Source organism: Bombus vosnesenskii, unplaced genomic scaffold (genome assembly GCF_011952255.1).
Source record: "Bombus vosnesenskii isolate JDL3184/JDL3185 unplaced genomic scaffold, Bvos_JDL3184-5_v1.1 scf7180000013314, whole genome shotgun sequence".
NCBI classification, from domain to species: Eukaryota; Metazoa; Arthropoda; class Insecta; order Hymenoptera; family Apidae; genus Bombus; species Bombus vosnesenskii.
The window spans coordinates 2982404-2995466 of NW_022882960.1; the positions used below are offsets into that span (position 1 = coordinate 2982404).

At 33.8% G+C, this 13063-nt stretch overlaps 1 protein-coding gene across 3 annotated transcripts in view; it reads left to right on the forward strand.

Annotated features, from left to right (window-relative positions):
- The window catches only part of LOC117235011, a 346097-nt gene that overhangs the window by 289074 nt on the left and 43960 nt on the right, over positions 1 to 13063 (forward strand). For all 3 annotated transcript variants that reach the window (XM_033496632.1, XM_033496633.1, XM_033496634.1), the window contains one exon: positions 12125 to 12289. In XM_033496632.1, coding sequence (XP_033352523.1) covers positions 12125 to 12289 — 165 coding nt within the window. The remainder of the gene's footprint in view (positions 1 to 12124; positions 12290 to 13063) is intronic.

Genomic DNA, 13063 nt, shown 5'->3' on the forward strand with positions numbered 1-13063 from the left:
GAAAAGAGGAATACTACGAATTTCTAGTTTGTACAGATTCGTATGTATGAACTTTTAAAGTATATAAATATTTTGAAAGAATATAGAATGGCAAGTTTCAAATTTAAATCGCAAAAAAATCCGCAGAGGATGGAGCAGAGTGTATGTGCCTGTATGTGAATAAAAAATTCGTGTCCGTTCAAAGACATGGCGTGTGCTTTCGAGAGTGAATATTGATTTTTCAAATTATTTCTTTAATGACACACGTCGGTTGGTTCGTACGATTTAAAAAGAGAAATGACAAGAAATGAAACATATATATCGGCTAATTAATATCTTCATTTACATTACCCGCGTAGCACATGTCCGGGTCAAATGGAATTATGAAAAATCATTTGATGAAAATTTGACGATTACTTTTTGTAGGATTATATCGTCGCATTAGCTAATTTCAAAAATTCTAATAAGTTGTATTCTGTTTGCATATAGAAATCCGAATTTTTCGGAATATTTCGAACTTTTCTTTAAGTAGAACTCATCATCATACTATTTTTATAGATGTTTGAAATAATACTTCTGTATTTGCATAATATCTGTGTATTTCAAGTTACCATCTTATGTATAATTAATATTTTAAATAATTAAATGTAAAATATGTGTTTTTTAATTAGTTATGTATATTTGTAGTGTAATAACGTAGAAGAACAATCTAGACGAATAATCTAGAATTGTGTTATTTTTATGATACCCAACGTTTCATCTGACATAATTTACTCTTGATTCTTATAATTACTGATTTTTATATCTTTATTACATTGTATCTTATCTGCTATTACATTATTCATTCGCACAGTTTCATTAAGAAATCTTACAGTAGAGATTGGCATAATAATAGTAAAAATTCTTTAAAATATCATGTGAAACATTATTTATTCTTATATTAAAAGATTAAACAAGTAGATACATTTAATAAACTTCAAAAAATTCACAAATGTTGTTCGCAATATATACAATTGCCTGCGATATTTTGACTTCAAAGGAATACGAATTTGAAATAAAAGTAAGATACGTGTTTTCGTACAGAAAATTCTTTCTTTGCTCGTAACTTTAACTTTGGTGATAAAACTGTAAGAGAGATACGCTTAATATTATAAAGAAAACAAAAAAAAAAAATAAACGCTTACTAGTAAAATAGATGTAAATACATTTACAAAGGAATCGTAGTAAATAACATTTTTCAATCAACAACATCATCGAATCAATCTCAAGCTAAAACGTCACAATTTTCTCTCACTTTTCTCCGCTTCCGTGCAAATATCAGCGATCAAAGATCGCTAACTGGTTCGCACAAAAAGGCAATCAACCAGCTCCTGTTCTTCATTGGTTCTTAATATTCCGAACTTCTCGAATTTCCGTTCGATCCACGGAAAAGGGCCGTTTCCGGCACGGATTTTATCGCGTCCATACTTTTTAATCGTCATCGTTAGCGTCCCGCGCGAAAATTTCTCTCTATCGATTCTCCCGGCCTATTATCGTCGAATCGTCCTCACAATTGGCGAGATTCTTGTTTCACACTTTACGTAGTTGTCCCCAGGCTATATTTTCCTAATAATTTTTCGTAATAATCGGTACGGAGAGATGTCCACGAATTTTTGTATTAATTTCGCCTGCCATCTATACGTTTGTATAATAAAGGGTTCGTTGTCTATATAAATATCTCGTTAACTGATTTGATGTTAAAATGTCTTCGTCTTAATCTTAGGATACAACATATAAAGAAGGCATTTATTTCTAGGTACTTTTTATGTTTTTTCATTTTATTAAAATACACCATTGTAATGTTTCAATTTCTTACACGCAATATAAGGGAAATTATTTCTTTTTCCCAACGTCACAGACTTCTAATACAGAAAAACAACAGACGGAGTAGTCACTCAAACGATTAAGATCAAAATTCACCGGTAATCGATAATTGTTTCCAGTGATACTCGCATGAATCAATTATTATAATTGTTATTTATCAATTCGCGCAACTATTTTATACAATTATTCAGTATTTTAATTTATTATAGTCTTATGAAAATAAATTTCAAAGAATTATTATTGTATGCAGCGTGATAAAAGGAACACGATTCATTTTTGTAACTGTGAAGAAAAATGTTTCGTACAAGCATATGTAAGAATCCGTGTATTCAAGATCACCTAACAAATCCCTGACCTTACCGTATACTTCATCGTGTATCTTGCGTAGACTCGAATGGAAGCGAATGACCGTCATCAACGTTTGTCGCTCGAAGCGTGACACAAGATTCTTACGTTAGTATAGTGTCCTTATCTAACGTTTCTCCTTTTTCACGATGATCATAGTCTCTGTGGCCTTCGCGTAATGATCGATACCTACTGTGAAACGCCCACGAATTTGTCCATCAAGTTGATACGACCGGTCGGTTTGTTCCGTGACCACGAAATTTACAATAATTTCGTGTTTCGCGATATACCAGTGTTTTCCTCGCGAGCTGGCAAACATCGTTCGGTTGGCAGCTCGCGGCGAGAAACGGACGAAATCGATTTCGTTGGTCGAATTAAGGGATCCTTTGTGGGAAACTAGGTGCTTTGTATATTTCGAGCATTGTGATTTTGTTGCGATTTATAGGGTTTTCAGTTCCACACAGAAGGAATTTCGGTGTTTTGAATAAAAAGTGGAATAGTAAAGTAAAAGTAAAATTTTGAATAGAATAGTTTTGCGATACAATATATGAAACATAGGAATTATTATCCTTCTTGTTCGCACGGCAGTCGTGTATGATTATATGCAAATATATACGTTTTCGCTTAGAAGTTCGTTTGTCTCTGATAGAATGTACTTTTTAAATTTAATTTAAAATTATAAAGAAAAAGTTGTTTCTTCTTGCATTAGGGCTATCCTGGAATATTATTGTACGATCAAATTTATTTTTAAAATTTAATATGCAATAAAAAAAAATTACCACCTGTATGTTATACATTTCATTGAAATTACAGGTAAAATTTTGCTACCTAAGACTATCGTGATTAATCGAAGTAATAATATATGGAACAGGCACACATTCAATTTTAATTTTAACCCTCCGTCTGCAACCTTATTTTTACTCACGCTGTTTGCATACTGGGTCATTTAAGTTCATGCAGCTTTTTTTTTAGGTTTCTCTGTTTTAAAAAATCCCAAACAATTCTCGAATATACTCTCAACTTTCTGGAATATCATCCGATAGTTTTTATTGCTGGGTGTTATCTTAATCTTTTTGAACGAAGCAAAATTTATACGAAAATATATAGATAAAATTAAAAAATGTTAAAACTAAAATTACTGGTTGAAAACGACCCAGATATGCAGATGGAGGGTTAATTTAACGCTGACTAAGTTTTAAGTAAACAAATTAAATTTCATATAATGTACATATATGTGTGCATTCTACAATAGTATGTGCCAATAGTGCACGTACATTCGCTGATCTTTTTTATGCAACCATGTCGCTTAACTTAAACACAGACACGCAGCAACGATCTCTTGTATCGTTCTAGGTTTCGTTTATCTGGTTGTTTATATTCTTATTTTATTAATTAGTAATTCTTGGTATTGAAGTTCTATTTAAGTACTTAGTTATCTTTTGTTAATTATGTATCAGCTAGGACTAGTTTTAGCTATTAAGTTCCTAGTAGTTATAATTATTCGTTGATTATTCACTTACTTGCGTATCTTTCCTCGTTTTTATTACTAATGGATTTTCGCGCAAAGTAAAATAAAATTACCTTCGTTCATTAGTTTGCTATTAATTCGTATATTTTTAGTAACATTCGTATTGTTGAAGTACAGACGAAATGAACGTAAGTACTTATGAGCTGCAATGCACGTATATATTCAGATTTATTACGTAGAATGGGTTCCACCTGTCAGACGCTAGTGTTACAAACAGGTAGATAAAAAATATTTATTCATTTATGGGGAAATTAAATATACGAAAGTGTTCAAAATGCGCATAATATCCAAAGATAAATACTCATTATAATATTTATGGCGTGAAAGGAATTTCTAGGTTTCACTCCCTTCATACTTTAGGATACAATTATTTCAACTAGTAGGAGAATTATCTTTCTGTTAGTTATTTACAATGAAGCAAATCTTTTTATGTTTTCGTAAACAGAACATAACGCATTAAAATTTGAGACGAGTTTAATTAAAAATAAATACATTCATTTTCACTTGCCTCATAACTTACTAAAGCACTTACAATGCACGTTGCTCCGAATCAGCGCAACACCGCAGTTTGCAAATAAATTTCATGTAAATTATACCTCAATAATTATTTTTTCTCTAAAACAATTCTTTCCCATATTATTACACTACAAGTATACACAATTTGTACAAACTCAACAAATAACTTTGTTAGTTTCAATGTAGAATTATAGTAAACAATTTTTATGCGTTTCCAAGTATCAAAATGTTCATATGAATTATTTATTTGCCAGAATTAGTAGCCAGAAAAATTACACACAAATGTTTGTTCCTATTAAATAATTTGGGAATGAAAGGGTTAGAAATAAAGATCGTTTTGCACAGTATAATTGTGTGCGTTAGTGTTATAGATGTCAAGTTTTATAATTCTAGTACTTGGCACCATTCAATATCTCGATCATACTATTCCATTTCTAAAATCAATTGACCCTTCAGGGCCACTTCTTCCACTCTGAATAACCGCACGATCGAACTCCAATTTTCATGATTTTAATAGATACTTCGATCATTACCTATTGTATTTTAAATACGAGATACGTGTATGCTTGTGGATCTTTGTTCCATACTTTGAAAGGAACAATATGCATAAACAAATATTATTATAACGAAGAAAATCTTAAATATGAGCTATTGGAATGAGGGAATGTCAGAATGACGAATTAATCTTGGACGTATTTTTTCTCTTTCTATTGTTGTATTCATTTGTTACAATTTATTATAATTTTAGTTATTTTGCTTTATCAAAGACACTTGGAAAATCAATTAATTAATTGATAGGACCGGTAATTTATATTTATGAATGTTGATATGAAAAAATATGGTTATACATTTGTAAACAAAATTGACAATTTACAGATTTGAAAATGAAATTTGAAAAAATGTTTACAAGCAGAAATTACTTCTTCTGATAAGAATTACGAGTTAGTAAAAGATTGATCAATGTCATAGCGAGTTATAAAAATCAAGAAATGATCGGAATTCCAAGAACCAATTCTACTCTCTTCGAGTACACTTACCCAGCAAAAAAGAATTGCATAATACGTAGCTATATATCCTCTACATATCCCCAAAGTCCCAACATTTTTTGAATCTGCTGGTTTGCCAATCTCCCCTTGTCAAACGGAAGATCGTTCACGAATAAAGAAGCAATCTACAGGACAAATTGTACTTCGAATTGCACACAATCTCTGATAAAGGTTGGAAGAACTATACTAATATACCTTATATTTAAAAAAAAATTTACTTTCATTAAAAACCGTATCAAAAGTCAAATTTTCACCGACCTAATAATAAAATCTCAGTTTGAAAATGCCTGAAATGGTCGCGATATAATACACGCGAGAGTGCAACGAAGGGGTGGATTCTTCGATGCGGAAGACCCGTCGAAAGGAGTTTACGGTGCGAAAACCACGGCGAAAAAGCACCGCCCAGACGAGAGTATCAGGTCCTGTGCACGCCGATTAATTTCTCGCGTGGCCTAGGGGTGGAAAACGAGGCTCGGCGCGAGGGGGTTGAATGTTAACCACAATCGACCAATGAGAGGTCGGCTGTTCGAGTGGAACCCTTCTCGAGAAACCCCTCGAAAATCAGTACGAATCGCTCGTATAAAAAGGGGGCCTCGTTGTGGCTGGCTGTTCGTTTTATTCGTGTAATCCACCACGAGAGAAAAAAAGAGAAGTGGAAAGGGAGGAAGAGTCACAGGAAATGTTTAGCAGCAATAGCGCAGCGACATGCTTCTTTGTGTGAGATTGATCAATTGTGCTCGAAGCTGCGTTTTATATTGATCGATTGTATATTGACGGAGATAGGAATTTGTATCGAAACGAAAAACACTCGCGATTCTTATTATCTTTTACGGTTTTCTTACGTGTCGAACGTCGTATCGTCGTCCTGTTTTTTGAAGTGTTCGAGAGTTTGTATTTGCTATCGATTGATAGTGTTTCGATCGAAAGAGGCTTACGATTGTTGCTATCTTATGGATTTCCAGTTTATCGAATGTATTATACCATCGCTTTTCTTTTCGAATTTTTGGATGAAGCTTTATGTTTGCTATTGACTGATAATATTTCGATCGAAAGAGGTTTATGATTGCAGTTATCTGACGGATTGCCTGCTTATCGAACGTGTTACCATCGTCCTTCTTTTTATAATTTTTGAATTTGCCTCTTGGTTTATGAGTGGAATGCTGGTGGCGGATAATTTTGTTCGTTTGTAGATTTTGAAACTTAATACAATATAGTAACAAAGCTTGTAATAAGCGCCTTAATTAAAAGTAATAGACAACATAAATTGGCGCTGCAATTAAAAACGGAGAAGATTAAAGAGTCATTTTAAATTTATACATCTGAAGTAATAAAAATTTGAACATATGATTATAGAAGCTACATTTTAAGAATTACATTCTTAATATCGTGGGAGAATGTTACATTGCTAAAATAAATATTAAATCGGCTTGTATTGCTAGAAAGTACGTAAAATTCATTTAGCAAAAAATCCATATTTTAATTAATTCAAATAAATATCATATTGGGTATAATAATAGCAAAATTTGGAAACTAAAGTAAACAAATTTTTTTCATTTCTTCTTTGTATTTGTATGTTGCAAAATTATATAAATTCAGAGAAACTTTGTTAAACTGTAATTTCTTTTTCCAGTTATATCACCATGATTTTATGAAATTCGAGGAAATTGAGATATTTTATATCCCCATGATAAACTATCTTTCTCTTTAAGTTAGAGAAATGATTTTTGTTTAATATGTGTAATAGCCTTTTGTAATGTGTCTAGTATTTTGATAGATTCCTTGTTACTTAATAAAACGGTAATGTGCTTAACGTACGTTCTGTAACAACGTTGCATCTATGCAACTTTCACGTGTTATCTCATTTGGTCCTTAATGATGATAGATCAACCTAATAATTCCAGGATAATGTTTTTATGCATTTTATCGCGAAAATTATAAAAAATTTAGACGTTACTCGTTTATTTCCTTATGTAATAAATATTTTTTGACATTACGTAATCTTCTTCACTTGTTCTTCCTGTTCCATAGTTTTATTCGTTCATTACTCTATCGCAAGTTGTGTCAAGCTTGTGCGATTCAACGTCACGTGTTACATAAGAGCACTATTCCAACGTAAAAGTCTTGTGTCACGCTTCACGTGACAAACGATGATGATAGTCATTGACTCCCATTCAAATCTAAGCCAGCCACACCGTGAAATAAATGACAACGGATTTGTGAGATGTTCTTGAATATACGGATTTTGATATATATGAAACATTTCTCTTTATCGTAGTTGCAAGTGAATCGTGCTCTTATGCACAACAATGTATGTTTGAGCTTTATTTTGGAAAATGTATGATGTAATTATAGATTAACTTTTAATATCTGTATAAAACAATTTATATGTGTACGAATTTAAAAATGATAGCTCTGATAATAATTGTAATTTACGAGACTAACACTGAAAACAACTTCTGCTTACTCGTAAACAGAATATGTAGATATTTTAAATGTTTGATGTTTGACAATGTGTCTTTGTGTAAAAAACAACGGAACGTAAATAACAAGATATAAGTAACACAGGAACAATTCTAAAGGATTACAAGTACTTCGTCATCTCATTACAAATATAAACATTCCTTTACCCATATTTGATTATTTAAACAAACACTGAAATTTCTCGAGAAATATCTTATAACTAAACTGTGTAATTTAAGAGAAGAAATTATTTCGCTTTACATTGTACATTTTTGAGTACCGGAAAAATTACGAATTACGGACATTATAGTCTATTATAAAACATTACATAACAATGGAAGGAAAAGATCTAATTTTTGCGTTTGTTTAATCAATTTAAACCTTTGCCCCTTAGAAAACAACACGTAAGATCATTTATACAAAGCACGTAAAATTGAATAGAATTTAATTAGAAATTCACTCTTCTCGCAGCCACAGTATAAAAACGACATTTCCAGTAACAAACTTTCCTCTGAGAATATTAAATTCTACGACAACCTTGACAAATCCAGCTGAGACAAACTTAGAATACCACCAATGCTAACTAAGCCAGGGTAGAAGCGCGTGAAAAGATTAAGGTTTCCCAAAACGAATATCACCGTTTCCATCGAAAATCATTCGAGTATACACTCGGTAGCGTTGGAAACCGAAGTCGATCAGACTGAAACCGCTTCGTCCCGATGTTCTCAGAAGATGTCGTAATCGATTCACCAAAAACAAAACTAACAAGACTGAGAGGAGGAAGAGACGAGCACGATAAAAGCCTGCAACAAGAAGAAGAGGAAGGAGAAGGGTGCCAAAAAGGAAGTTACGAGTCAACCATGAGATCCAAAGAAAAGAAGTTGAAGAAGGGTGGTGAAAAAGAAAGCAGCAAGTGCTCGAAGAACTCCTTCCAACGAGGAAGGGAGAAGACAGGACGAAGAAGGGCTGACGTTAAAGGGCTAAGAAAGAGAAGGATGAACCATTGGTAGAAGGGGATGGATCAAGAGAAGGGAAGGAGATAGAGTGGAAAAAAGAGGAAAAAGAGAGAGAGGAGAGGAAAGGAGAGAAACGACCTTGTTAAGTAGGAGGTGCGTGGCACGCATGGCGACGCAAACACAAGGCGTGGCTCAAAAGAGTCTCGACCCTATGTGTCTATCCCTGGTACCCGCTGGCACACGTACACTTACACCCACGATTGGAACGATCCACGGCCCACGTTTATCCGCGCGCGTTACGTCATGCGAGCGAGTATCTCGCGGCGGAATAACGACGAGTAAAACGTGAAAGAGCGCCGCGCGCGAGGGTGGGAGAGCCGCCGTGAGAATTCATTCGGTAGATCTGATTCCAACAGTCCGCCGCGGGAATCGATCGTCGGCGTGCCGCGTCAAGAGGTCGTCTCTTTCTTTTCATTTTTCTCCGCTTCGTTTCCCTCCTTGAACATCTTTTTCTCGTTTCTTTTTAGTTTTCGTTCTTCGGGTATTTTCGTTGTTTCTTCTTTGTGACGTTGGGTTCCGTTTGGTTTGATTGGGTCGAGCTTGCTTTGTTACGTTGGATCGTGCGGTGATCGATGGACTTTTAACGTCGTGGAAAAGTCGAAGAAGATGAGAAGTCGCGTTGGCGGTTTGGCCGGCAGATATGAGCGGAGGCGCAGGTAGCGATAGGTGAGTTTAGGGATGAGTTACGAGGATGAATTTTAGGCAGACGCGTAGAGGGCAGAAGCCAGTAACAATAGAAGTTCAATACCGTGGGAAACTTTTGTTCTTTTAAGACGCGTTATAATGGAGGTAATAAGGTGTTCAAATTATGGCAATCTCGTAACAAATTGCTTGTTTAAGGAATACTCTCAGCGAGTTGCCTAAACTCTATTCTACATTATCATAACTTCGTCAAATATTTTTCACAGTTTACGTCTGTTTCTTGAGAATTGAATATTAATCGTGTAATGAAACCTGGGTAACTGAATAAATAAGAGAATTAGAGTCTATCGGATGGATTTTGGAAAGCTCATAGTTATAACGCTAATAGTGTCTCGTTATCAGTATTTTTCATTTGGTACCTTATAATTATGTAGCTATAATTACTTCAATATTATCAAGTACTAATTACATTTTAATATTAAAATGATGTTGACATTATATAAGATTTAGACTTTTCGTAAGGTGCCTTAGAACACCAGTGAAAAGTTAACGCTTTTCCACTTTACCATAGTTGTTTGATATTTGATGGAAACGGTTAAGATACTTCGTGTTTACTTTGTTGATACTGCTGTACATGGTGTGAGAAAGAGTGATTGTAGATACGATAGAAGATAATAGTTGGAGAGGATGTTGGGTGCGATCGTTGTGGAAGGTAACTGCATTGATTGGACATTGTTCATGGAAAGAAAAGCGGTAGGTGCCGATAGTTAAGCGTGTGTATGGGTGGAAGAGGTATAAAGATGTCTAAGTGCATGAATTTGAAATTATGTAAGGCAAGAAAGAATAAACGCGCGGATTCCAATGAAGTTATACAGAGTACTTGAGACTTGACAAATAGGCGACTGGAGAAATAGATAACAATTTCAGGATAACAAAATTAAATGCGTGATACCGTGCACTGATGCGATTACAAATTGTAATATTGCACCTGTTTTTTTTTTATATGAATAGAATTGTATAATTTGGTTTTCATAAATTTCACACATGAAAGTATTAGAATTATCAAAATTTATTATCAATATCTGAATGATTTTGTAAGATATTTCAAGATTTTCAATGCACATACGTGTCAATAGTCATTTATCTCTACTCATTGTGTGTATATAACGAAGAAACATCTGAGTGTTGAAGTTTGAAGTTGACCTGTGAGGTAGTTTGTCGTAAAAATCAATTCAAATAAATCTATATTGATGTCTGTCTATAAAATAGATAATATTGCATATAGCGTTGCATCTATAAGAAAAATCGATAAATTGAAGTACAGTTTGCTTCTTTATTCCATGTTTTTCCTTGTAGATCTCTTGTGCTTCCAAGATATTAAGAAATGGATTTCTTTTATACGACAAATCGAGTATCTTTACATTCGAGATATATCGCAGCTAAGGCGAATCGTATTAAAAAGATAGAAATAATTGAAAGTTTAAATTCGTATAATTTTCTTAATAGGCCACGAGTTTTTAAATTTATTCAGTGATTCTTCCTGCTCGCCATGATTGATAATACAATTAATAAAACAATTGTAAGATGTTACTTGACCGATTTTTAAATTAATGTATCCCACATAAAAGTATATATGTCGTCTTACAATTAGATCTGAGACGAACACTGCCGCTTATAAGTATGTGTACATTTTGATTTATTTATATTTTAATAGTAGGAATGTTACTAAAATGTATGAATTAGTGGCAAACTAATGTTCGAAATGATTGTGAAATCAACGAATATATATTATATGAAATTTTGTATAGTTCACTTAAAAGTTATCAAATGGAATATTGAAAATGAGTGTAAGATGCCTTGATGCGTTAACTTGTCTTATATATCGTTACTCCGATTAATCACGATAGGTTTTTATCAATCTGGAAGAAATTTTACCTTGAAATGTATTAAGTCATCCGAAAAGTTTCTTTCGGTTTATAAGGAAATAATGGATGCAAAATATTTTTCGTTTTATACTATTTCATCGAATTACGTATGATCCATTTTGTTCTATCAAGAGAAAGATCACAACTTTTGACAGATTAGATTTCATATTTGTATAAAGATGCATCGTCGTAAAAGACGTGTCTGTATAAGAAAGACGCTTTTCGGACAACCTAATATAACGTACAGGTAACAATAGCTTTATCGTATATTAAATTTAAAAAATAAACTTCATCGTGTCATAATATTCTACGATAACCCTAACGAGGAATAAATCGTCTTAGAACTCTCCATTTATAATGTCGTTATCGAATTATATTCTACGAGCAGAAAAAAAGAAAAAAAAGAAATAAGCAAGTGCGTAACATACCTTTGAGCGGTAGCGTACGTATTAAAACGTATTAATCCTTCCAATTGGCCTGAATCTTGACAAATTAGCAGGCATACTTCAAACCTATACGCAGAACAAGAAAGCCATAGAAATGACAAAAAAATCGGAGCATTCATTCACGTACACACCTCCTTTTGTGTAGCGGCGTGAAATATCGCGAGCACAGCATGCAATGTCGTTCAAACTTCAGCTCACAGTCGCGTGATTTATCAGGCGAAGGTTCGCATATTGCGAACACCGCGTATCCGCGTTACAGTTTTTCATTTCGCGCTTATTGCCGGCCGGCGGAGTATTCGCAGGGAAAAGGCGCGAAAATGGAAGTGGAAATTTATACGAACGCGTATCTGTCTTTCAGGGATCGTGGTGTCGAATGCAGGAACCGGCGGTGTTCCGGTTGGGATCGCGGTGGCCAGGCAGAGACTGCAGCATCAGGAAACATCCACTTCGATGCGCAATGTTTCCCTGAGTCATCATACTTCGCATCACGCGAGCTATCATCACTTCCAGCCCGACAATCTGGGTAAGTTTTTACGATCTCTTTATGTTCCCACCTCTGTGCTTTTACGACAAGTCTCCGGAAAACGCGCGGTAAATCTTCATCCTGCTCGTGCTTCAATTTACGAAGGATTTGAAATTTAGGTTAGAAGATTTGGAACTTTTGGATGGAAAGGGTGGAATTATGAAAGTTCCAATTTATTCCGATTCGTTAAAAATAGTTGTATAGTCGGAGAAACGAAGTTTTTATTTTTTGATGATCAAAATTGTGCAGAGAAGGAAGCAGAAATTAATATGATGTTTCTACAAAGGCTTTTACTTATGCACGGTATTGATATTTTTAACGATTGGTTGGAAATAAGATATTCGAAGATTATTGTATCTTTTTACGGTGGTCATGGTCGCTTATTGTCTTTCTTGTAAAAATTATTGGTTCGATCCTTTTCTTTTGACTTACGGATTTTTGTAAAATAACCAGTTGCAATCGCGTTAATAGATTTATGGTAGTAAAAATTCCTACGATTAATTACTAAAGAACTAGACAAAATATTTTTTACTATCTGTTATTGGCAATTTGAAAATGTGGCTATCCATTATTTATTGTCGAATATTTTCGCGTTGACTGTCACACGTCAAACTTTAAATTAATTATTAAAATTTACCAGTATGGCAGAATTGCTAATCATTTGTCACTAGGCATGGAATTTATGGGCTACAGAACAATGAATTGTATCGATGAAAGAGATGTATACACTCCGATATATACATCTCGAATATATATCCGATATATACATCGAAA